This window comes from Apus apus, chromosome 3 (assembly GCF_020740795.1).
Source record: "Apus apus isolate bApuApu2 chromosome 3, bApuApu2.pri.cur, whole genome shotgun sequence".
NCBI lineage: Eukaryota > Metazoa > Chordata > Aves > Apodiformes > Apodidae > Apus > Apus apus.
In genome coordinates, this window is record NC_067284.1 from 41,793,876 (window position 1) to 41,819,526 (window position 25,651).

Genomic DNA, 25,651 nt, shown 5'->3' on the forward strand with positions numbered 1-25,651 from the left:
GGCATCCGCTTTGCTGACCAGAGGGCCCTTGCTGTTGTGCTGGCAGGGTAGTTTGTGGGGCCACATTGCAGGCAGGATTAGGGTCCTGATTGGGTTAAAATTATCCTTCTTTTGAGGTGGAATTTCTGCTTTGGTGCAATAAAGCCAAGCTGCATGAGATCTCTACAAGACCTGCTATAATAAGGCTTCCACTGAAATAAACGGAGTAATTTGTAATATTTCAGAGGAGATGAGTGGTAACCAGGGTTACCTTAGAGAAAGCATCCATGTAGAGATCGCTCATTCCCTAAAGTTTATTTTCAGATGTGCAGTATCATTGCATTCGCCCGTACTTGTACAGATGTAAAGGTGCTTGGGGCAGTCCTTTTCATACAGTGCTTGGAAGCGTCCAGCTTTGCTGAGCTGGAGCGATGGACGTGTGACCGCAGATCCAGCCGGGCGGTTTGCACCTGCTCGCGCTGGTTGTGAATCCAGCCCCGAGGATTGCCCTCCGCGGGAGGGGGTAAACGTGCCCATTTTAGCGATTTCCTTGGCATTCCAGCTGTTGATACTCCAGTCTCCTGAGCCTGGAAACGAGCGGGACTTTCTTTCGGAAGAGCCCGCAGGAGCCGCCGGTGCGTGGGGCACGGGCCGGGCGCCGCCCCCCCCCCCCCCGGCATTCCCGCGCCCTGGAAGCGCGGCGCGCGCCGGTCCCGAGGCGAGGCCACGCCCCCCGGCGGGCGGGGCGACCCGCCCCGCTCGGGGCCCGCGGCGCCCCCTGGCGGCGGCGCCCGGCGGCGCGGGGCGCGGGGCTCGGGGCTCGGCCGTTGCTGCCTGCGGCGCGCGGCGGTGTGGCAGGCAGCACGAGCCGCGCGCCGCCCGCACCGCGCGCGCCGCCCCCGCCCGCGCCGCCGCGCACGCGCGCCGGGCGCCTTCCGCTGCCTTCCGTGCGTGGCGGGGCCGGTGCGGCCGCTGCCCCCTCCGGCGGGGCGGGGAGAGCGGAGCGGGGGGGGGGGGTGCGGGCGCTGCCCGGCGTGTGCGCGGGGAGGCGGCGGCATGTCGGCGGCGGGCGGCGGTTCCTGCGGGCCGGGCGCCGCGGCTTGCGGCGGGAGCGCTGCCGCCTCGTCCTCGGCGGCGGCGGCGGGCGGCGGCGTGTCCATGTTCCGCTGGCTGGAGGTGCTGGAGAAGGAGTTCGACAAGGCCTTCGTGGACGTGGACCTGCTGCTGGGCGAGATCGACCCCGACCAGGCCGACATCACCTACGAGGGGCGGCAGAAGATGACCAGCCTCAGCTCCTGCTTCGCTCAGCTCTGCCACAAGGCGCAGACCGTGTCCCAGATCAACCACAAGCTGGAGGTGAGGGGGGCCGAGGCGGCCTCTGGGCGGGGGAGGCGGCGGCCCCGCAGCCGGGCCCGCACCGCTCTGGAGGCGCGTCTCCCATCTCCCCGCAGCCGGCGGGGTGTCGAGGTGGCCGGCGGGGACCCTGCCCTGCCCTGCCCTGCCCTGCCCGCGGTGGCAGCCGGAGCCCCTCCCGGGCCCGCTGGCTGCTGAGTGCCGTGCTGGAAGCAGCTGGGGAGGATGAACCTGGCCCCTCGTTTTGGGAGGCTGTGTCCAGCCCTGCGGGATTCCGGCTCGGTTGTGCCGATCCTCTGGTTTTGGTTATTATTACAGTGTGGGCAAGCAGTGGTGCGTGCCAAAAAAACTGCTCTTTGATGTTGAAAGCAGCAGGCTTGAGGAACAGATGCTCTTCACTGGCCTCCTATTTGCATTGGGTCCCTAGTGGGTTTGGAAAGACTTAAAAAGGGGAGAAAAACATGTGATCAGGATGCTTAAAGCTTCTAGTTGGTCGTCAAAATGAGGACGTTATTCCTGCTTGCAAGTAAAGGAAACAAAAAAAATTGATTGGGGATGGACTCTGACAGGTTCTCTTGTCCCTGTGTACTGCAGGGTAGATCAAGTAGCTCTCTGCCAGACTTGCTGTCTGAAAATTGATAGTGGAGATGGCACATGCTGTGAGGAGAATAATTGTCTTTACTGTTAGAAAGTTTTCTTCATGCCTAATCCAGAATTTCAGCGGAGGTGGGAAGAAAGAAGCATCAGGTGGAGCCGAGGTGGTGGTGCTGATGCTGCTCAAGAGGCAAGGCTGCACATCCTGAACTGGAGCCCTCTGGGTGGAGGTTCTGGGGAATTTTAGTATTTTTTTTTCTAACTGCGGTCCAACCTGAGTTGTCTTTGGTTTAGTAGGTGATGTCATTTGTCTTGTCCTTGACAAGCGGAGATGTTAACTGTCCTCTTGTTTTTCTGTGACATGCTAGAAGGCTGTTGATGTGCATCCCTGAGTCATCTTTTCCCTGCACTAAAACCCTCCATTTCTTCAGTGTCTCTTGTAGGCTGTGCTTTTTAGAGTTCAATTGCTTGGTCTACTGACTTTTAAATATATGGGAGTAAGGAGGGAAATTCTTAGAAACTGAAAATATGTGCTTTGTAACAGTTTCAATAGACAAGTAAACCACAGAATTAAGTTATTTCAGCCCTTTGTGTTATACTTATTATAGTAAAGCAATTTAAGACTCTTCAAACCTCTTCTGAAGGTCTGTCTTGCAGTAGGAAGTAAAGTAATTTTGCTTCAGTTTTAATCAGATTTCTTCCTGGTATGAAGACATTGTTATGCAAAATAATCCATAGAGGTTAGCAGGGGACCAGGATGTTTCACAGTAGAACAAAGACCTCGTTGTACTAGAAGCTTTTTTAGTTTTGCAGTCTATATTTCACCAGAATGCTTGCTACAGTGATGTTTATGGTGTTCTTTGTGTTTATGTTGCTATGCTGTCATATACACTTCAGTATTCGATATATAGTTATACTATCAAGCTATACAGTATGGTTAATTTTACACATGTAGTAAAGTAAGATTTATGGGTTTATAGTAGAGAGTATTTATGGCGTATTACACAGGGATAATGGGTGTTGTGTACAGACTTGTAAAATAGATGAGTTTTCAGGTAAGAGAATGAGTCAATGCTTGGTAAATATTTATTTGAAAAGCTGTTTCAAGCTTACATATTTTGAAAGGAAATGATAAAACTTAGATCCTGGAAGGTGTTTTGGTGCCTAATAAAAATCATCAGGGGCACCTAAATAACTTCATGGTCTGGGCCTCAATTTTAAATCAGTTGAAGAGCAAAGAACCACAGCTAGTTGATGTAATAGCATAATGATTGTGTATGTCTAAGTGTGTGAAGTAATTGTTTGATAAAATGACACTGAGAATCCAGAGTGAGTGCTTTAAAAGTTAATAAAAAGCCTTTTATTTTATGAAACATTTTTATGACTGATACTAGTATTAGGCCTCATACCTATAAAAGAGTTTTTATCTTTTGAGTGGGCCTGTAGAAGGTTCTGCTGTTATCTTGAAAGCTGTTAATTTTAGGATCTCATGATTATTAGAATAATAAACTTGAAATAAAAGCTGCCATTTAATGTCTCCAAAAGATGGAGCTGCTCTGTTGAGAGTGTCTTGTGTTTTTCTCTACACAGATGTCTAGTCAAAAGCCTCAGTGTCCAAAATGCAGGATACAGTTACATATTTCTGAAACAAGTCACTAACATTAATACTGGCATATTAATCAGTGGATTTACTTTTTTTTCCTAAAGCAAGTTACTGTATTTTATGTAACTTTAAAAATTACTGTAATTTTGTAATAGCTGGCAATTCTGACTTTATAGTGCTTGTGTATTTTAATACAAAGATTTCATTGCATTCAGAAAAGCATCAGGTTTACTTAGGTACAAACACTTATTCAAGCCAATAAGTTAAAGCCATCTTCAGAAATAAGCCTTTATTTGGGCTAAAATAATACTTTGACTGAATGTGTCAGTGACTGTTAAAAGCTAAGACTCTATTCGTGTAGCCTCATTTGCCTGCTCTTGTCTTACTGGATGAGTGATGTTATTTCCTATAGGAAAATCAAATTCATAGAATGGTTTGAGTTGGAAAGGACCTTAAAGATCATCTAGTTCCAACTTCCATTCATGGGCAGGGACACCTCCCACTAAACCAGGTTGCTCCAAGTGCCATCCAACCTGGCCAGAAATGCTTCTTGGGAGGGGACGTCCAAAACTTTCCTGTGTAGACTGTTCCAGTGTCTCACCACCTTCATGGTAAAACATTTTTTTCTAATATCCAATCTAAACCTCCCTTCTTCCAGCTTGAAACTGTTCCCCCTTGTCCTATCACTACAAGCCCTTGTAAAAATCCCAGCTTTCCTGTAGGTCCTCTTCAGGTACTGCAAGGCCATAAAAATGTCTCCCCAGAGCCTTCTCTTATCCAGGCTGAACAAGCCCAACTGTCTCAACCTTTCTTCATAGAAGAGGTGCTCCAGCCCTCAGATCATCTTTGTGGCCCTCCTCTGGACTTGCTCTAACAGCCCTGTATATACTTTTTTGGATTGTGGGTTCCATTTTCTTGACTGGAATTGTCATGTCTTAGTATAGCATTACAGTCAAGAATAAAGAAATGCAGTTAGACTTTGATTTATCAAGTTTATCAGACTAATATGCGTTCTCTGATTGATAAAGTTGCCTTTAAGAGGCACAACTTAGTTGATTTGGTGATGGAAGCTTCTGTGCAGGATTTTAGTGTAAAAAATCTTTTGGCGTCATTAGCGTATAGATACTGCTAGAGAGATGAGTCTGGGTTCATATATGAGAGATGTTTCAGAATAGATAAAGAAGTATTGCAGGAAGATGGCAGTTTCTAAAGAGGGAGTTACCTGTTGCCAGTTCAGGGGTAAGTTGTTTTTAGAAGAAACCTGGAAGTATGCAGATACACAGTGGGTGTATGCAGATAAATTTACTCCTGCTTTAGGGTGGTTAAAAGTTACAAATGTGCTACTGTGCTAGTAACATCTGCAGTCCTAAATGAAACTAATGAAGCAAAAGGTGAAGAGGATTTGTTCTCATATTTTTCCTGCTGGTCATGGTAGGACAGAGTTGAAGGAAGTAGTTTATGAAAGAGAATTAAAGAAAGGTCTTAGGTGATAGAAGCTATTGTCTCTTGTGCAATCAGCTTCACTTGAGTCTGAATAAATGAATGCGTGTATCTTAATGGAGGACAGTAAGGCCCTCAGGCTGTTAGAACAAAAGAAGATGACAGCCATTTTAAAGGAGACTTTTGTGATACTCCATCTCCTGGAAAGCAGTATAAATCAGCTGATGCAGGCTGGCAGTCAGTGCATGAGATTTCAGTATATTTTTAATTGAGAAGAAGTTCCTAGGATTTTTTCCTGTTTGATAATGACTTGAGTGCTGACCATGACATTGTCTATATGTCCATTTAAAAAAATGAAAGGTCTGTATAGTGCAATTTTGTAGAAGTAAAATAAGTAATTTTATGTGACTGAGCTTGACTTAAACTCTGGGACTTTGACTACCAATCTGATTCTGTAATTTTAAATGAACAAGCTAGAAAGGAAAGTCTGGTAGAGCACACCCCATGTCTTGGCAGTTGTGTTAAGCCAACTTACATGCTTAAGTTAAGGAAAACATGAAAGTGTATATCTAAGAAGTTAAATCGCTTAAGAATTTAATCGTCTGTGTGGTTTAATGTCCTTGATGAACCTGGCATCAGTTAGCAGGTTTAGAGGAACATGTTCCTATAAGCTGAATTCTTCTGTAAGTAACTTGTTACTGTATCAGCTAGAGCATATGTAGTATTATGAAGGTAATCTGAAGATCTCCATTAAAAATAAATAATCTGAAAGCTAAAAAGACCCTAAGCCTAAATTGTTTTTTGTGCATAGTGACTTCTCATATAGTGTGCAAGTCCATTTTATGGAGCATACGCCAGAACTGTATTCCTACTTTGTTGCTTAGCGGTACTTTTTAAACCAAGGGAGGTCCATGTACCTTCTTTTGAGGCTCTGTTTGGATTTTTTCCCCTCTCTCCTTTGCCTTGTGAGAAATGCACCTGGTGAAAAACAAGGTATTTCTTTGCCTCATGACAGACATGTTTATAAAACTGAAAGCATAGTTGCTACAACTTTGTAAGAAAAGTAAATGGTTTAATTTTTTCTAATGTCATGCAAATTTCCAGTATTGAATTGGATGTTATGTTATTAATTACACTTAACTCAGAATACTTTCTCTGTTTTGGAATAGAAATCCCCTGGTACTAGATAGCATGTGGTCTTTACGAAAATCAGCTGAATGAGATTTGATACAGTTGATTTTATATCCTAAAATCTGAGCAGTTTTCATATGGGAAGTGAAAGTATAGGTTTGTGTATATTTTTCCAGTTGGCTTATATATTGAATTGTCATTAGATTGATACATGTAACTTCTCTGACAATAATTATGATCTTTTTAAAGGAGCCACCTATCCTTAATTAATCGTTTCCTATATTAAAAGCCCTGAAATTCCATGTAAGTTTAGCTATCTCAATTCAGTTTCAGTCAGCATGTAGTAAAGTGTTTTCCTTTTCTCTGACTCATTTGTTGGTAGGTGCCAAAAATACGTGATAGGGAAACCAGTATTTTAGTTTATATTTCTTAATTTTTGTTTACTGAGTTATATTGCATAGGTAGTGTGACTTTCAAAATAATGGCAATAATAAATCTACCAATATGATTGATAAAACCAGATTTGTGTCTTCCTAATACAGAGCTACAAGCATGGGCAACCTGAAAAAAACCCACTTGTGCGAGGCAGACAAATTTGGCTCTGCCAGAAAAGTGTACAACCTGTGATTTAAAAAAAAATAAAATTGTACCTCTATAAGTAGGAGCAATCAGAATGATACAGTCAAATACAAAGTAAAGCAGTGGCACAAAATAGTAGGTAAAGAGAAAACAGTAACAGGTTGCTGCAGTAACAGGTATTGTAATGATAGAGATGAAGTAGATCAGTCACTGCAATATAAATTACCCACTTATGCAAACAGGAGCCAAATTTTTAAGATGTTTTACATGTATTATTATTATGCTATCTTTTAGTTGTTGGGAGAAAAAGTGCAAATAATTACATATTGAGATTCATCTTCAGCACAGAAGAGAAAAGAAATATGAATACTGTTTTGCATTCTTTTAATTTGTTAAACAGTATTCTGAATGTTTTGTCAGGACTAGAACTGAATCTGAGAAGTACAGCAATTCATTTGTAGGTATCTCATGTACTTTGTATTCTGTTTGGAACATATTAAAGGTGGACTAAATTAATTTACAATTAATTCATGCATTCAGTTTCATAGGCTGCATTTTTACCACATACATAGCTGAACTGCTGTAGTGTTTACTTAGTGAGCTGGTAATCAGAAAATTTTGTCACATTCTTATTAGCAACATCATAAAGAACTTTTTGTTAAATTTAGAGCTTTAACTTAAGTTTTAAGTTATATATATTCTTTTTAGGGTCACCATAATAATGAAATAAAGGCTTTTAATTTAATTTAAAAATTTGTCAGTGCAGCCTTTTAAAGCAATTTGTTGAAACAGGCTAGCCATTTGTTGTGTTGAAATCAGGGGTTTTTAAATCAACAACAATTATGGTTCCCAACTGTATATTTATTCAGAAACTATTTTTTTGTACAGCGCTGACACTTTTTTTAGCTTTGCAAGAAGTACAGTGAGACTGATAGGGTTCTGTTCTATGTCAAGGTTTCTAGTTCAAACCAATCTATTAAACTTAATGGGGTTGTGTTGGAATTTGCAACAAAAGCTGCTGCATAGACAGGAAGAATCAAATAGTCAAGACTGAGGAAGGGTAGAGTGTTCTTGTCTTTTGGAGACCTGTAGTTGAAGCAGTGAAGTGACTCTGGTGAGATAATGGAGAGAATGCTTTCTTGCAGCAATTAGAGAAACAATACTTAAAGAGTTTTGGATACGTCACATCTAGAGGCTGATGCCAAAAGTTATGGGTCCCCATGAAAACTTAATAGTGTTGGGGGCTGTGTGGCTCATAACTGTGCACGATAGGCTCTTCTGTTATTGAACCAACACCACTTGCCTGTCCGGTGTCTAGAATATGTTTAGGCCTCAGGCTGTAGGAACCACAGCTGTTGTGTCCTGAAAAGTTGTTTTCTGTCCTGCAATTGCATAATGTTATGGGAACACTTAGAAATAATGATTTAATTGTTTATAAAGCCTAATCAGTTATTTTTTTTAGCCTACTTTTGCTTTTAAGCAACATTTCTGTCTTTTAAAAAAATGCCCACAAAAGGTAATGCTAACCAAATATATTACTGTTTTATCTTGATATTTATATTGCTTTTCTTTGCATGCGCTGGGGCAGAAGCCACAGAGTAATTGTAGCATTGTAGTGTACTCTGCTGTTGCCCTTTGGCCTTTAAATCAGAAGCTTAATAGTCTAGATCAAGAGGAATATTTAAGTACATAAACACATATGTCAGTAAACTTTCTGGAGTCTGGCACAAAATACATGAAGACACGCTACTGAAGAAGCAAAAACACCGTTTATACCTCATTTGTCTGCTAATTGTGGTTTGATCCTGTGGTAAGATTAATAGGGACTGCTCATAAAATTAGACATTAAAAACACTGGAGGTGTTTTATTGCTAATAGAATCACTGGAGCTTGTGAAATCTCACTTCCTACTGATTTCTGGGTAGTGCTTTTGTCTTAAAGTAAACGTTAAGTACCCTCTCAAGTCACTAAGACCTTCAGAATCAGGCACTTGCAGTTATCTCCCACTGTCCATGCCAGAGCATCCTTTCCCTTTTCATCTATGTATGGTTTTGGTTTGGTGATGGGACAAGAGGCAACAGCACAGTCACTAACTCAGAACTGTGCTTGTGGTCCCACTGGGCTGTTTGCTCTTGCTCTGGGTGGATTAAACAACTACCTGATGTCTGACTTTTCCCACTTTTTCTTTTGTGAGGGCACTTACCCATCAGTCTTTCCTACTCAACAGCTTTTGCATAAAACTTAGATGTTGTAGGAACTTTAATTAATACACACCTTTACTGCTGTAATAGGTTTTTTTTTCAATCTTGAAAAGGGAATCAACTCAAATCAACAGGAAGGTAGGGCAGAAAATGGAGAAATGTAGACATACAGATGAACTGATGGCACAAGACTGCCTTGTGTAGGGTGCTCAGATAGAAATGATGAAATATTACCAGCTTGTGTGGGATTTTAATTGCAAGTGTGCTTGTGTTCAATGTTTCTTGAAGTCCTAGTTGCTCGAGTTTAGAGATGATATGCTGGAAAAAATAATCTTTCATTTAAATAATAGTTTTCAGACTTCTATGAGTTTAGGAAGCTTGGTATGAGAGTGAATTAAATATACCCCAAAGGCCTGAAATTAAAGGGAAATGAAAAAAAATCTTTAAAGAGTATTTGCTACTTTAGACACATTTGATGAGTGCTTGGTTTATGACTTTTAGTCACTGGAGGCTGTCAATATGATGGATATTTTTTGTATGTATCTAGCTTTCCTTTGCTGAAAAATCTGTTTTCTAGTATGTCCATTATACTAACTCAAAAAAAGATTCAGAAATTGATATACTGAGAAGTGCATCATTGCAAGCCTCAAAAAACATTCATTACACTTTGATGTTGAGGGAATTCAGATCTTTCTCTTATTTTTATTTAGTGTGGTTAGTAGTGCCTTGTCCTAGTATTATTCAGGCCTAGCTTTCCAGTTCAGCTCAGCCCTATTTAGAGTCCTTGTGTCTGGGTAATGATAAGTCTTGTGTATTTTTTTTCATGTCTGTTAGCTCAAGTAAAACTCTTGTCCATACCACAGAAATTATTGGAATGGTAGCTCAGAAAATGAAAAAAACTTTTCCCAAAGCTAAAAACATTGCCATCATTTTATCTGGTGATGCCATCTCTCTATTTGCGCAATGCAACTGATTTCCCTTTCAGTAGTGAGAGGTAGTTTATTTCCTGTCAACATGGTATGTTAGTCACTATCATCCCACTTTCTGAAGTTTTCTCAGTCTCTGTGTGCTCCTTCTGATGCTTTAGATTTCAGAGGCTGTGATATTGCCGTCTTTTAATGCCTCATTCAAGCAGTCATGCTTATGAGAAATGGCAACTTGTGGTTTTGGCATGCCATCTGTCTACATCCTGTTGTGCAGTTCTATACACAAATACCTGTGCTTTTCTTTCATGTTACATTTATTCATAATTTCCTTTGTGTATTGACATTGTAAGTTTTTCAGGGCAAGGTCCACATTTTTATCCTTCATTGTGTACAAACTTAGGATCTTCGAGCACAGCTCTAAGATCTTATAGAAATTATTTTTGTGTAGGTATTCTAGCAATCATTCTTCCACAAAGAATCTACAGGTGGATGAATAAGTAATTGTGAGAATTCAGAACAAAGTATGAAAAAACTACTATAATAATACAAAATAATTGGAAGAGGCCTCAATTATGTTTATTTTGTTTCTTAGGCTCAAAATCTCTCCCTCCTAATGAAAATACTGGTTAAAACTTAAAGAATTCCATAACTGTTAGTGAAATAATTTAATCTGAAACAGATCAATTGACAGCTTAAAATAAATATTTAACATAATATCAGTAATATAAACAACAGCTTTTTGGTAACTCATAACTGCTTGAACAGGAAGTAAATAATGGTTGATTAAAAGTAGAAGGACATTTCATCTGGTCTGTTTTGTCTAGAGCTTTATATTTTAATTTTTGCAATAGTATTTTTGAATGCTCTACAGAATAAGTATTTGTCTGTTGCTTAATGCTATGATTTATTACCTTTCATATTGTATGGAAAAAAGGAATAATTTAGAAATTATTTAGTTATTTCAATCCAAAATAACTGTAAAATAGAAAATCCCTGGTAAAAGGCAAAATATGAGTAAATAATTAGCCTTTCAAAACTGTTCTTCTGGTATCATCTCTGTGATAGAATGTTTGGAAGATAAATACTGAGTTTTATTATTTTATTAATTTGACCAAAACCTGCAATTTGCTAAAATTCTGTGCTTTTATTTAGAGTTGAGAGGTAGCTTGATTATAGATCAGAGTGTTGATAATCTGAAGCAGTAACTCTTTCTGAAGCACAAAATCTCTGTGAAATAGCATGTTTCCTGGTACTTCGTGGAAGAAAAGAAAAAGCAGGCTTATGGAACTAACTTTTCTCTAACTTTTCTTCCTCCCACCCCAGGGAGATCAGATCAGTCTTAAAAGTTGCTTTGGTTATTTTTTCAGAACAGTGAGGAGAAAAAAGGTAAGAAATAAAGGAGTATGTTTTGTGTAGTTGACAGTGTATGGATTGTAATTGGGGCAGTAAATAACAACATTTTATCAGTAATGTGTGTAACAATTACTGAGAAGTTGGAGACCAAGCTTGAATGAAGTACTTCAGAAATATGAGTGAGTCTCTCAGTACTGCTGTTCTCTTTTCCATGTTGACTCATTTACACAACTTAGAGTTCTCAGTTAGCAGCCAGTATTGAACTGAAACATTTCTCAGGAAAAGCGAGAGGTCGCTGTGCCCTGGCAAGAGAGGTGGAAAAAGTGGAATGCTGAAGCAAGTGGCCTGACTTCCTTTAATAGAGGAGAAATTTGGTTATTCTGAAACTTTGGTTTCCAGTATAATGCCCAGTACTGCACATTACCATTAGCATCTCATCCCATTAACATCTAATTCCAGTTATGGATCTTGGTCTGGGAAAAGTATGCAAGATTTCAGTGAGAGACAAACAACCTTATCTCAAAAGGCATTGAATACTTTGCCAACAGCTGTCAGAATAAAAGGGAAAAAGAGCTGTGCAAATTCTTCATCTGTGCTGTAGGGCTAGATGCAGGTTTTCATGATTTAATCATACTTCTGTGAGCCACAGTCCTGCTAACTTTGTGTTACCTGGGGCATAGACTCACAATGAGTTAGCAGAGAGACATTAAGGTGTTACCTTGCAGTGTGGTACTTGGCAATGCATCATAATTGCTGATCTGCAGAGTTATATACTGTCCTAAATACAAAAGAGTTCCTCTTTTGGCTGAATCAGCATGTAACTGTTAAAGGATGTTGTGAATGTAAACATGCCACCTTCTCTTCAACCTCTGCCCCTTACTGTTCCCCAATTAAAGTTTCTGTTCTCTATTTGTTGTTTGGTGGCTCTTCCTAAGCTCTGCTGACCATGAAGCTGAGTGGTTTTCTTTGGGTGAGTGTTCATTACTTCTGCTCCCAACTGACTTCTCCACTAGTTCTAGAGCAGTTGCAGGTGATCTTCAAAATCCATGACATCTTTCCTTCAACAGTCTCGTTGAAGAGTATTTTCAAAAAAGCTACCAATTAGAGGATTCGTACAGTTGCTTGTGGAACGTTAATTTACCTTCATTGTGCTTAGGCAAATTGAAACATTATAGTTACATGATAAAACACCATCTTTTTCTGTAGAACCACTGCCTCATGCAGTGAATGGTGCGCTTAGAAGGAGCAGCCTTACCAGTAGCTCTTGTTTGTGCTTGTCATTTCATCTGCTGTCTCTATCCCCTCTCTGCTTCTTATGGAGTATCTTCCAAAGCTGAATGTAGAGTGGTTGAATTTCCAGTGATCTTTCCATAGGGTTAGTTTATAACAAAGTGAGGGAACGTGGATAAAACCAGTGCTGGTAAGAGAAATAGAAATAATTACGTGAGCTGGCCAAGCTGAGAAAAGCAGAACTTCTGTGAAATAATGTGAAGATTTATCAGCCTTCATAGAAGTAGATTGTAGGATCATAGAATGCTAGGTTGGAAGGGACCTCAAGGATCATCTAGTCCAACCTTTCTGGGTGCTACTATAGATTATATGAGGTGGCTCAGCATCCTGTCAAGCTGAGACTTAAAACTGTCCAATGTGGAGGAATCTACCACTCCCCTTGGGAGACTATTCCAATGTTTGATTTTCCTCATGGTGAAAAATTTACCTCTTGTGTCCAATCAGAATCTCCCCAGGATCAATGTGTCCCCATTACCTTTTGTCTTTTCCATGTGACTCCTTGTAAATAGTGAGTCTCCATCTTTGTAGCTACTCTTTAAGTACTGGAACATTGTAATAAGGTCTCCCCTAAGCCTTCTCTTCTCAAGGCTGAACAAACCCAGTTTTCTCAGCCTCTCCTCATATGGCAGGTTCTCCAGTCCTCTGATCACAAGATTTGAAACCAGCTTACTGTGTTTGTTTTGGTGTGACTGTTGTATTTGCATCTGTTCCTGGGGAGAGATTTATGACTTTTCATAATGAGTAAATAGATTACTTCCATGATATGCACTCATACCATTTCTCATTTTGCTGTCTTTATTAAAACATTAGGATGAGAGTTTAAATCCTAGGTCACATACAGAGCACTTTTTTTAAAAAATGAGTTCAGCAGTCTCTTTGTGATCTCTTTGGAGCATCCTGCGTGTCTCAAAACTGGTAGCCATCATTTTTCCTGCTTTGCAATTTGCAGATGGAGATAACCTTTTTTTTTTCTTTTTTTCTTTTTCTTTTTTTCTTTTTTTTTCCCTTCCCCTCAGAACTCTGTTCTGTTCCTTACATGCCATTCTCTACCAAGTGAGGCTGGAGAGTATAATACTGATACAATTTATGTCTTCTGCCATCTTCTTCTCCAGGCATTTGAAATTAGAATGGATGAGCATTTGCGCGTGTGTGTATATATATAAAAGAGAAGTTAATGTTAGCTGTTAGTACCTGTTTGAAAGGAGGAAGATGTTAGTGGTCTTTTTTAAAAAGTAGAAATAATATCATTATACATGATACAATAATAGCAAATACTAAAATAGAAGTAATAGTTATGCCTTATGTGAAAATATGACTGGGTCAAACTGTGCCTTCATTATTAAGGTCTTAGTTATCAGCTCTGTACTATATCACCACGTCTAATGCTGCTGATTTTTATTTATTTTTCTGCTGTAGTTCAGATGTGTGTCTGCTTTTGTTTGACAGTAGATAATACACAGCAGGGAGACTTCTACAGTGTCTGGTCACTGGGGAGAGCAGTGCGGTTTTATAAGTAACCCATTTCTCTAAAATTACAGGGCTTTATACTATGCAAAATTTTAAATCTCATCTTACTGTAGAAAGCATTTACTGCTTTAGGGTTCTGTGCAGGTTTACATATTATTCAGGGTTTTTGTTATTTTGGCAGTTGGAAGGTGGAAATACATGCAGCCCCATTCTTCGACAAAAAGTAAATGTTAACCTGATCCGTTGAGGCTCCATCTAAGTGGACAGTGAGGCATGATTCTCCCCTGTCCTGGGGAGTCTGGTTTGAAATTATAAGAGCTCATGGGCAGGAGATGTGGGATGAGAGGGCATAGTTAGGGGACAGGAAGGGAGATCATTCTTCTGGGTAGCAGCGAGCTGGAGATTGGCTTGACCCGTCTCTTCAACTTGCACTCTAATTTAGGTGCTCTGAATCACCTCTGGAAGAGCTTATTTATGTCTGATAATTATGCTGGAAGCTTAAGGAGGCTGTCCATCTACATTATGTGCCTAAAATTAGACCCAGTAAGTACCCCCACTGATAATCAAATGCTTCCTGCCTTTTTTTTTTTTTTTTTTTTTTTTAGCTGATGCAGACCTTTTAAAGCAGTGATGTATGTAGTTGAATGGTGTGATTATTGGCTTGCAATTTGATATTCAGTGCAAATTTGAACATTAGTATAATGTAGTTAAAATATCTAAATTACCCTACTTTAATCTGAGGTATTTTTTTTAACAATCAGTGGCTTTTCCATTTTGCTTTTGAGTTCCACGTTTTTGGAAGCAAAAATATAAGCTGGGAATTTACCAAGAAATATTAAGCATGATCAAAATGCCCATTCCCTGAAATCATGTTCTGTGGGTTTTTTTAAGAAAAGAGTAGCTTTAAAGTTTATATAAATGTGTTTATCTTAAAATATGCAGCTTGAACTTAAGGATCGCAAGTAATCTATTAAACATGTTAGAACCTGTTCTTTTATTCCAACTATACATACTACATGAAACTATATTTAAAATGTTTCATGCTAACTACTTAAAGAGTTAATAACTATTAGTGGTTTTCTACAGGGGTATTTTTTGGCCATGTTAATTCATGGCTTTTGGTTTACCCACCTTATTTGCTAGTTCAGTGAAGCTGTTAATAACAGATTAGTAGTAAATTGGGTTATTTGGTTTCAGCATTGTATTGATAGTTGTCATTTTATGTCAAAAAATTTTTTTTCAGTAAGATATAATACTTTTTATGTTTTAAATTGTGTTTACGTTGCTATGGTTCTAAGTCGTATGTAGGTTTAATGCCATTGTTCTGACTTGGGGTGGACATCAACATCACTTGCCACCCCCAAAACTCAGCTACTGTTACTTTCAGCAGTATGTTTGGTTGATGCTGGGTCTGTGAATGAATGAATTTGGTGGCAGTTGGAGTGGAGAAAAGTCTGCAACTCATCCAGTCTGTAAGATGGGCTACAGACGAACTTGTAACCGCAAATACTCTTAACCTGTATTACCCTGTGTATAGCATGTATGTACCAGCAAATTATATATCTATGTATCACAGTTCTGATGGTCCCATTTAATTATTGGTCTAATTACTCTATTGGATTGTATCCTCACAGGCACAGTTGGTTGATCTGAAATCTGAACTGACAGAAACGCAGGCAGAGAAAGCAGTATTGGAAAAGGAAGTGCATGATCAGCTTTTGCAACTCCATGCTGTTCAACTGCAGCTGCATGCCAAAACTGGTCAGAGTGTTGATTCTGGGGCTATTAAGGCCAAACTGGTGAGTATGGCAACTTGAATGAAGGGTGATATTATACTTTTATCTCTCCTCGCTGAAGTTACTCCTTGGAATATGCAAATAAGCTGGTTACAATTTTTAACATTAAAAATGGTAGAGAAACTTGACTTTTTAAAATAACTTTTATGGCTAATTGTTAGCAACTGTTAAAAATAAATAACATCAGAATAATTAATTAAGAATTCAATAATTTGTTTTAATGTAATTAATTTTAGTGGTTTCTTAAAGTAGAGTAAGAAAATATTTTGGTGGTTGTTAAAGCTTTTCTGGAGACAGAAGCTGCAAAAGATAATGGATTCCAATATACAAATACAGCCAAAGCTTCACGTATCTTAAAAAGCCTGAAGTGAGATGTCTATTTTTTTAATTGAAGTTATACTCTCAGGATAGTAAGAACGGGATTGTTTTGCAGTGCTGCATCTACAGGGCTGTCCATTGCTGCATGCAGCAGACTGTCATAACTCAATAAAATCCTAGAATCATCAGATCATTAAGGTTGGAAAAGATCTCTGAGATCATCAAGTCCAACCGTCAACCCAACACCACCGTGCTCACTAAACCATGTCCCAAAGTGCCACGTCTACACGTTTTTCAACACCTCCAGGGATGGTGACTTCACCAGTTCCCTAAGCAGCTTGTTCCAATGCTTGACCACTCTTTCAGTAAATAATTTTTTTCCTAATATCCAATCTAAACCTCCCGCAATACAATTTGAGACCATTTCCTCTCATCCTAGAATGTAAACTCAGTAAACCACCAATAATTGTGTATAGAAATGTAGACCTTTGCAAAGCCCACTAGAAGTTAACAATAATTAATCTTTGCAATTAATTGGCATTGACTGACAGCACAGATTCAGTCTAATACTGAGACTTTGTAAATGAGAAAAGTGGTTTCTAACTTGACATAAATCAAAGCCTAGTTCTCTAACTGCTTAAAATTGCTTCACAGGTTGATTGAAAGTACTTGTTCCCAACATATGTGGAAGATTAGATTAGTATCCTCTGCTATTCTGTCCTGTTAATTAATGTATAATAAAACACTGTAATAGGCTATAAGGCTTAAAGGCTTTCTAGGATAATCACTGAGTAACAGGAGTAACCCAAATTATTCCTATTTTGGATCCAAAAGCCGTAATTGAATTAGACCTGTGTTTCTAGGTCTACATATTTACATATTCAATGTAAGAGCAACATTTACTAGATTGTCTGCATGTAATTTATTCTCTATTGAATTATATCTTAAGCATGATGAAGCTTCTTCAGAGCACTTAATAATTTTTATGCCTCTGTAAATAAGCATTAGTTAAGTATCACCAGCATTGTTTAAGAGTTAGCTGGCGCAGCTACATGTAGCAAATTCTTTTACACCAATGTATCACTATGTGATTTTGGTCCCTACATTTGATTAGTGAGGTGTAACTTCCAAGTGAGAGAGTAATACTTTTAACCTTTTTGTTTCTCTTTATCTTGTTATAAATATTTTCTGAAGATGTATTAAATCTCCATGCTGTTGACAGCAGTCTTTTTCCCACAGGTGACAAGAAATACATTTTACTTGCCTTGTTTCAGATTTTACCTGTGTTGAAATTGAATTTTTTGAAAGCCTAGACTGATATTCTCTCCTCTATTCTGTTTAGTTCCTCCTATTTTATTAAACCTCAGGGCTAATATTTTGCATTTACTTTACTTTGCCTTTAGGGATTGTGTAGTACTAATGGAGAGAAACTCAGTTTTAAACTGTTTTAGATACAGAAAGTTATAAATGTCTGGGCAGCCTGAACAAGCAAAACTGAATCTGCTTAAATTACAATAAAATGAGAAGTCTGAGTTTTAGGTAAATAAAAACTGTCATGCTGACCTTCTGGCAATCAGAAAGCCTCTGAGTGCAAAGAGGGACTGTGCTAATGAGTAGGCAACGGGGGAAAAAATACTAGTTAACTTCCTGCCCTCTTTGTTGACAACAACCACTGTTCTTTTGTATGTAGGCTCTTAGCATAAATGTGTGCCCTGCAAAATGTAAAATTGTACATAATGAACTAAGACTTTAAAAAAATGTTTTTGATAGCAAAGCAATTTTTACCATCACATAGTTTAAGCTGAACCCCTTTTTAGGAGTCGTGTATCTGCTTAGTCCAAGCACAATAACACTTCCTTTGTGAGAGTATGAAGTTGCCTAGTGAATTTTTTTGAGTGTTGCAGTTGATATATCTTGTTTGTCTGCTGCTCCCTGTCCTTTATGTCCCTCTTGCAATACATACTGTTATTCTTTCTGAAAGGAAAAAAAAAATTCTATTCTCTGTATAGCAGATGTTACATTTACAGAATGTATTTTCTCTGACATTTTTTTAAACTGCTTTAATCCATTTCACATTATCTTTCTTTTCTTTATAGAGATACTGATATTTTAGGATAAAGTATTGTTTTCAATACTACAGTGAAGTTCATTTTTTTAGTATGAATTTCAGTAACTAGCACTGCAAAATACCAAAATTGCTGTTAAGTACAATTATAGCAGTGTGCTTTTTCTTCATGCCTTCTAATGAAGTACACAGTCTGCTGGTAAATTAAGTTTGTAGTAAGTAATTTATCTTGTTGCATTTTCTTGAAGTTCCTATTACCTATTTCTCTAACTCTGGAACTCTTTTCCTCTGTCTTAAGTCTGTCCTTTCTGTGGATGAAATGGTAAGTATGCTGATTGCCTGGTTTTTTTATGTTTAAAATGGACTTTTGTTTTCTGCAACAGCTTCTGTATGTTGGCCTCAGGAACTGGCAAAACAGATCTGGCTTTTTCTACTTATTGACTAGGAAGCTGCTGTGTGAAGAATTTTCTTTACATTTGAGTTTTCCATTTCTAGTTTTTGTGTCCTCTTTGCTAAGTCTGTGTGCATTTTATTTATTATTGTTACAACTAATTTGGGGTTGTATCTGACAATTTAACATTCTGAAAGATCATTCTGGCCATATCTCAAATGGTTTTAAGATGTTACACAATTTCTAAAGCATACACCCTGTACCCATCTATCACTGTAATATGAAGTATTTTATATATTGTAATTTGAAAAAAATCCTGTTAACTTTTCTGTTTTCCCTTTTCTCACTTCTTTTTATGGGCATGATTTAATATGATGTACTAGCTTGTGTAGCAGCCCAAAGCATATAAACTTAATAATAGATAGATAAGGAGAAAAAGTGATATAAAGTTAACTTTTATCTTTCAGTCTTTTAAAGTGATAGGCTTGAAAGTTTTGGGTTTTTTAAAAGTGTTTTTCCACTTTCATTATCTTATGTACCTCATTGTAATTGCTCAATATTTGCTCTTTGAAAAACCATAGAATAGCTGGTAGCTGTAAGTTTTGATCTGATAGTTTTTTATATTACTAACAGAAAACAGCGTTTTTTCTACTTTGTAAAACCCATGCAATACTAAGAACGCTAGAAAGCATGAAACAATTCTGTAACTTACTCAATTTTTAATAAGATTTTTTGAGATTTTCCACTTCTCATGATAGGTAAAAAATACATGTTCTTTCAGATATCTCCAGCTATTGCAAACCTTTCATTTTTCTTGATGGTGTTCAATTGCAGACAATCCAGTGTTAAAAATGGCTTCTGGGTGTAATTTTCGAAATCAGTCACAGAATAATAGTCATAATAATGGAGAAAATAGGAAAAAAACCCACAATTCTATGGAATTACATTTTTCCTCATATTTTAGGCATAATATTTAAAATGCCTTGACTAAAAGTGGTTCTGTTTGGAAACATAACATTTAACTTTATATTTAAATTTAGTGTAATGATGACTCAAATTCAGAAAAAATAAATGGAAGATTTCAGTCTTGAAAGTTTTTAAGCTGGCTGCTTCTTATAAATACAAGAAAGTGTGCTATATGGAATTTGCTAGGGTAAGCAAATATCTTTGATCACTTTAGCAATTCACATTTCTGAGGGAGGTTTGAATTCTTTCGCAAGTTGTGTGTCAGATACATCAAGGAACTCGTACATCTCTAAAGCTTTTTTTTTGCATAGAAACCAGAACTGGTACATTCTGACAAATGATTGGCAAATATATGAATGTTTAGTTTATGACTTTTTATTCAGTAAATAAATCATAAAACTATCCAGTGAGGAAAAAAATGGACTATTGGATGTGAATAATGTTCATATGTTTGTCTTAAATTATAGTCTTGTCTTTTTGTATTTGTCAAATAAAAGATGTTCTAGAAGTGGGTATGTACACAAACATTGGGCATAGTACACTGCTCAGGAGGGATGGCACAAAAATTGCTTAAGATAGTTGGTGTTTCACTTCCGTTAATTCCCCCGGTGACCCAGTTTGAGATCATGATTGACTTCACAGGCATGTTAGAAATCCTGTCACATGTGATGTACTTCATTCATTTAACCTGATACGATTATTTAGCAGATGAGGGAGGTAGTGGAATCCATCAAGTTCAGTCTTGGCTTTCTGGCAAATGCCTATGTAAATCTGTTGTGAAAATACTTCTCTTGGGAGGAACCAACCTTACTTAGTATCTCAAACGTAGTAGTATCAGCCATATTCATGGTTTCATATCCAGGCTTGGAATAGTGAATAAGCATATTCACGATTTGGTAACTGATTTGCCTTGCCAGTTCTGTAAAATTTTATTTGTTTAATAACACTATTGGTACAAGTACAAGGAACACTTACAAGGTACTCTAAGTGTCTTCAAAAACATTTCAGGGCAAACTTAGTTTTTATTGCAATTTCGGTTGAGAGATGTTTTTAAAAGGGAACAGTAATAAACCAGAAAAATAGTAGAAACCCAGGATCTGTGATTTTTTTTTTCACCACTTTGTGAAAGGTGTATAATAAAAAAAAGATGTATGCAAGCAACCAAATGTGCTTTTCTGAAAGTTGATTTTGTAGAATAGCAATTCCTTTGACTCCAGTACTCTGGGTATTAGAAAAGATAATGCCTATGTATTTTCTGTATGGTTGTGATGGACCATAATTCCTTTCATAGGAAGGGAAGGAAAGGTAAATTTCCTAGACTGGTTTTTATGTGCTATTTTGCAGTAACTTTTTTTTGAAAGTTTTGTGAGGGCTGGCACCTTCATATGTAAATTCTCTGGCTTTATTTTTGTCACCCTCGTAGTCTGACTTGGAAGTGTCCTTGCATGGACATTTTTTTGTTGTTTACATGAAGATAATTGTCATTTTAAGGATATACAGACTTACAGAAGATTCCCTTGACATCTGGTCATATTAAAAATTGTATTAAAATAGTTAAAGAATATTATAAAATTGAAATATTTAGCGATATGAATTTTTAAAGTAGTCTTCTCTCTCATTGTATGAGTCTTCCGTTTGAACATATGAATAAATAAAGACAATGTTCACACTACTTAAGTTTTCCAACAACCTGTGTGTGACAGGAAGAAGCATTGTTGCTAGTATCAGTCCTTGAACTTTGAACCAATGTAAATGCATTTTGTGCTAAGGAATTGTAAGCTGGATAAAAATAATGTCAGGAGCACAAAGTTGAATGCAAGGCCTCCTCTTCCCAAAGGGGAGTATTCAAACCCTTTGCTGCACTGCTAGAGTCCCTGCTTACATTTTTTTTTTTTTCCTCTATGCATGTCCTGTACACAGGAGTTACTTCACATTGTGTGTGTAGAAACAGTAAGTGCTCTTTCATGATTAACTTTGATAAAAGCTTTCAACTTTTTTTTTTCTTAAGGAGAGAGAACTTGAAGCTAACAAGAAAGAAAAAGTGAAAGAAGCTCAGCTGGAAGCTGAGGTGAAGTTGCTGAGAAAGGAAAACGAAGCTCTTCGTCGACACATAGCTGTGCTTCAGGCCGAGGTTTATGGAGCAAGACTGGCAGCCAAGTATTTAGATAAGGAACTGGCTGGAAGGTATGTAAAGTCAATCCATGTTCTTTAGCATGGTATGTTTTTTGTTATTGTTTTCTTCACTTGCATTTCCAGAGACAGGTCTAAAGGTAAGGCAGGAAAAGTCTCACATTTGCAGTTAACTGAACAAAAGGAAGGAACAAAAGATCCCCAGTTACTGCACTTGCAGTAGTTGCTGCATGCCTATGTGCTGTAGCCAGATGAGGTGTATGAGTTGTACAGTGCATTGATTTTTCAGTTGTAATACAGCATGTTGTTTTATATTTTGTCATTTTGTAGGGTCCAGCAGATTCAGTTACTGGGTAGAGATATGAAGGGACCTGCTCATGACAAGCTCTGGAATCAGCTTGAAGCAGAAATACATCTTCACCGTCACAAAACCGTTATTAGAGCTTGTAGAGGTCGGAATGATCTAAAAAGACCAATGCAAGCACCACCAGGACATGTGAGTTAAAAAGATTAACCATTCTTCCATAATTTCCAGTATTTGTGGAGAACAGAATTGTTATTTCTTCATTTATTTTATTTTTTCACTTCAACATTGCATTCTTTCAAATGTCACTTCTAAACATATAATTCCTTTGTATGCTGAAGAACAGTTCCATGCTGAATAACATGTCCCCATAAGGACAATGAAAGATTATACAGTTCCTTTGATTTGTCTAGAAACAGTCTTTTTGAAAACTGATGCTCTGCTGTATGTGTGTATAAATATGAACTTAACAGTATAATTTTGTTACCTAGGTTTCAAAATGTGGAGCTAACTTATTTACAAAAAAAAAAAATCAAACATGTTTTATTAGATTGAACTGAAATTAATAAAAAAAATAATATAAAGGCCAAATAAATGTACACACTGTAAAATACTTGATTTATTTATATTTTTTTTCTCCAAAAGGTACTTTTAAAAGGCATTTTTCACCGCAGGCAGCCGTGCTAGAACTCACCCGACTCAGCTCATGACTTGTTAGTCACCCAGAGTTCAGTGCATAAAACCAAACATTTTCAGGAAGGTGCTTTGCTTTGAGCTGTTCTAAATATCTTAGTTGGTCAGATGGATCTTTCTGCTTATAGAACCATAGAATCATAAAGGTTGCAAAAGACACCTAAAATCATCAACTCCAACCGTCAACCCAATACCATCCATGCCCACATGTTGCTAATTGCATATAAAATACTGGTGGATGTATTATTAAGGGTATGCATAATTGGAACAGCAGCTTAACAAAAGCAAATTAAATACTTTGATTTGCTTAGTCTGTCTTTTAGTTTTGACTCGAATGCCTTTTATTATGGTTTGGTTTTATTATAATAAAAATAAACCGGAGCAAGCAACCTCTTCATTTGGACTGTATTACCTCTTCTATACTTTAATTAGTTTTAAATTGCCATTTACATCATGTAACTTTACAGCAGTGATCAGCATTCCTTCATGTAGCTGATTTCCTTCTTTTGAAGTTTAGTTCTGTGTCATGCATCACCAAGCACTGAAATAATTGATATAATTATTCTTATCAGAAGTGCATAGTGAGGAGTCTTTTCTGATTTCATATCCTGTCTCAAAAGGGGATCTGTAAGTTTGTCTTGTCTGCAGCTAGTCTAAAACTCTGTTGCTGGTGTACTGCCTGTATGCAATTAAAAAAATAAAAATGCAGAAATGTATCACTTTTTTTGGTTCATATATGTATATTTATGGTATGTTTCTTTTTATCAAACTAGGATCCGGATGCCTTAAAGAAGAGTCAAGGTGTTGGTCCAATCAGAAAAGTTTTGCTAGTTAAAGAAGACCATGAAGGACTAGGAATTTCAATCACAGTAAATACTTGCATTTATTTTCCATGACACAGAAAAAGCTATTTAAATTTTTATTTGTACTCCTGTAAAATATGATTAGCGAATGTATTGTTAGAACACACCAAAAAAAGCATACATAAATCTATAGCTGTGGTCACAGAACTTGAAAACTCATTTTGACAGATTAGGAAATAGATAACTGCTGATTTATGTAACATTAGTATTTCAAATTATGTTTAGGGTGTAGACACTTTGGCAAATTAACCAGTGATGAATTTCAGGTGCGGTAAGTTTGTGGAAGACAAGAGACAATCGGAGACCTTAACTTGCAAAGCTTAGTTGTTGTGATTGTAACATATTTTTAAGTATCAGTATTGGCACCTCATACCTAACAAAAGCTGAATTAACAAGAAATTTTCAGAATTCTGACTACTATATTTGTATTCTAAATAGGAATATTGTTTCTTACAAGTCAATATGGTGGCTTATAGGCTTTTAAAAATGAGATTTTTATGTCCTCTCATCAGCTTTTGTATGATACTATGCTTTTATTATTATTCAGAATTGTCTCCTTTGACTCTTTGAGTGTGTATTTGAAATCTGTCCATTCTTTTGGGAAAAAAAGAATTAAGGGAATCATCTCATGCAGGCTTCTTAAGCATTCTTTTTGTCTGAAGCATGCTTTCTAATTTTCTACAATAAAACTTGAAATAAGCACCCTAAGACCAAATAGCAGAATGTTGTTTTTATGCTCATGGACATGTCTGTTAAGTAAAATCTACTATTTTTTTTTTTTTTAATAGGGTGGGAAGGAGCATGGTGTTCCAATACTGATCTCTGAAATTCATCTTGGACAACCTGCTGATCGATGTGGAGGACTGCATGTTGGTGATGCTATTCTGGCAGTGAATGGAATTAATCTAAGAGATGCCAAGCATAAAGAAGCCGTAACTATTCTTTCCCAACAGGTCAGATGGGATCTGTTACCCATTGCACATTTAGGTGCTTCCTGTGCTCTGCCTATGGAATTACCCTATATTTTAATATTTGCACTTAAGCACATTGTTACACTAAACTACAGTGAAGCTGTATCACCTTACCCTTAATCCTGTTCTCCCTTGCAATTTAAGGATAAATATGCTGAGTCAGCACTATTTTGGTTAAACACAAGTATTGGCTAATGATTCTTTAGAAAGGCTGATGGAAATCAGCTTGTTGGATTGCCCCACTGAAATAAATACTTTAGTGACATACATTTTATTCTTTTATGACTGGGCAGCTCCAGCCAAACAGTGGTTCTCATATGCTCTGTGGTCTAGAATTTTCTTCCTGCCTTGCTTCCCGTTTTGGTTAACAGGTGCACCTAGTGCATCACAAAACTAACCCAAAAGAAGTAAATGTTTGAAATGACTGGGAAAATCAGATAAGTTTGGTAAATCTTAACTACAGAGCTGTACTTCTTTAATCAGTACACACTTAATTCAGATACCTATCCGAAATACTCAACAAACTAGATGTGTTTCCAGTAATCAAATGTATTTGTTTTAGCAACCCAGCTCATCTAGGTGATCCTGTTAAGTACCTCTGCAGTAGTAAGTAAATTTGTCATTTTCATTGCATTTCAGAGAGGAGAGATTGAATTTGAAGTAGTGTATGTTGCTCCAGAAGTAGATTCGGATGATGAAAATGTGGAATATGAGGACGAGAGTGGACACCGTTATCGTTTGTATCTTGATGAATTGGAAGAAGGTGCAAATTCAAGTTCTAGTAGGAAGGATGCAAATGTGGATGTCAAACCCTCACAAGGTAAACCTTTTATAATGTGTTACATGCAGTTTAGTTCTGAAGTCTCAACATGCAAACAAATTTCTGGAAAGCACAGATTTTACATTAATTATAAAATTAACCTGTTAATTCAGCTAACCCAACAGTAGACTGTTGGTTTGTTCCTCACTTATTGGCCTGCTCTACTTAGATAAAACTGAGCTAGCTGAATTAAATGGTGGTTTGTGTTTTTTTCATTTGTGCCTTTTCCCAAAGGTCAAAAATTCAAATTTATTCTTATTTTTCCAGACTCTGGTCTAGGAGTGGTAAATTCTCCTTAACACTTTATATTGTTGTTATGTTGTTGGCTTCTTCAAATACATTTTTAGATCAGAGAGGTATAGAAACAATTCCTCTCTTGCTGTCATACTATGTTCTGGTAAAAGTCTATTAGCTCTTA

At 37.6% G+C, this 25,651-nt stretch overlaps 1 protein-coding gene across 2 annotated transcripts in view; it reads left to right on the plus strand.

Annotated features, from left to right (window-relative positions):
- The first annotated feature begins 1,013 nt into the window (after positions 1–1,013).
- GOPC (golgi associated PDZ and coiled-coil motif containing) overlaps positions 1,014–25,651 on the plus strand; it is a 28,131-nt gene continuing 3,493 nt past the window's right edge. Inside the window, exons 1-8 of one of the 2 annotated variants that reach the window (XM_051615166.1) lie at positions 1,014–1,335; positions 15,551–15,715; positions 18,394–18,417; positions 21,461–21,636; positions 21,913–22,078; positions 23,353–23,448; positions 24,231–24,395; positions 25,053–25,233. In XM_051615166.1, the coding sequence (XP_051471126.1) occupies positions 1,036–1,335; positions 15,551–15,715; positions 18,394–18,417; positions 21,461–21,636; positions 21,913–22,078; positions 23,353–23,448; positions 24,231–24,395; positions 25,053–25,233 (1,273 nt within the window). In that variant the 5' untranslated portion in view covers positions 1,014–1,035. The remainder of the gene's footprint in view (positions 1,336–15,550; positions 15,716–18,393; positions 18,418–21,460; positions 21,637–21,912; positions 22,079–23,352; positions 23,449–24,230; positions 24,396–25,052; positions 25,234–25,651) is intronic. The other variant, XM_051615167.1, reaches the window with a different exon arrangement.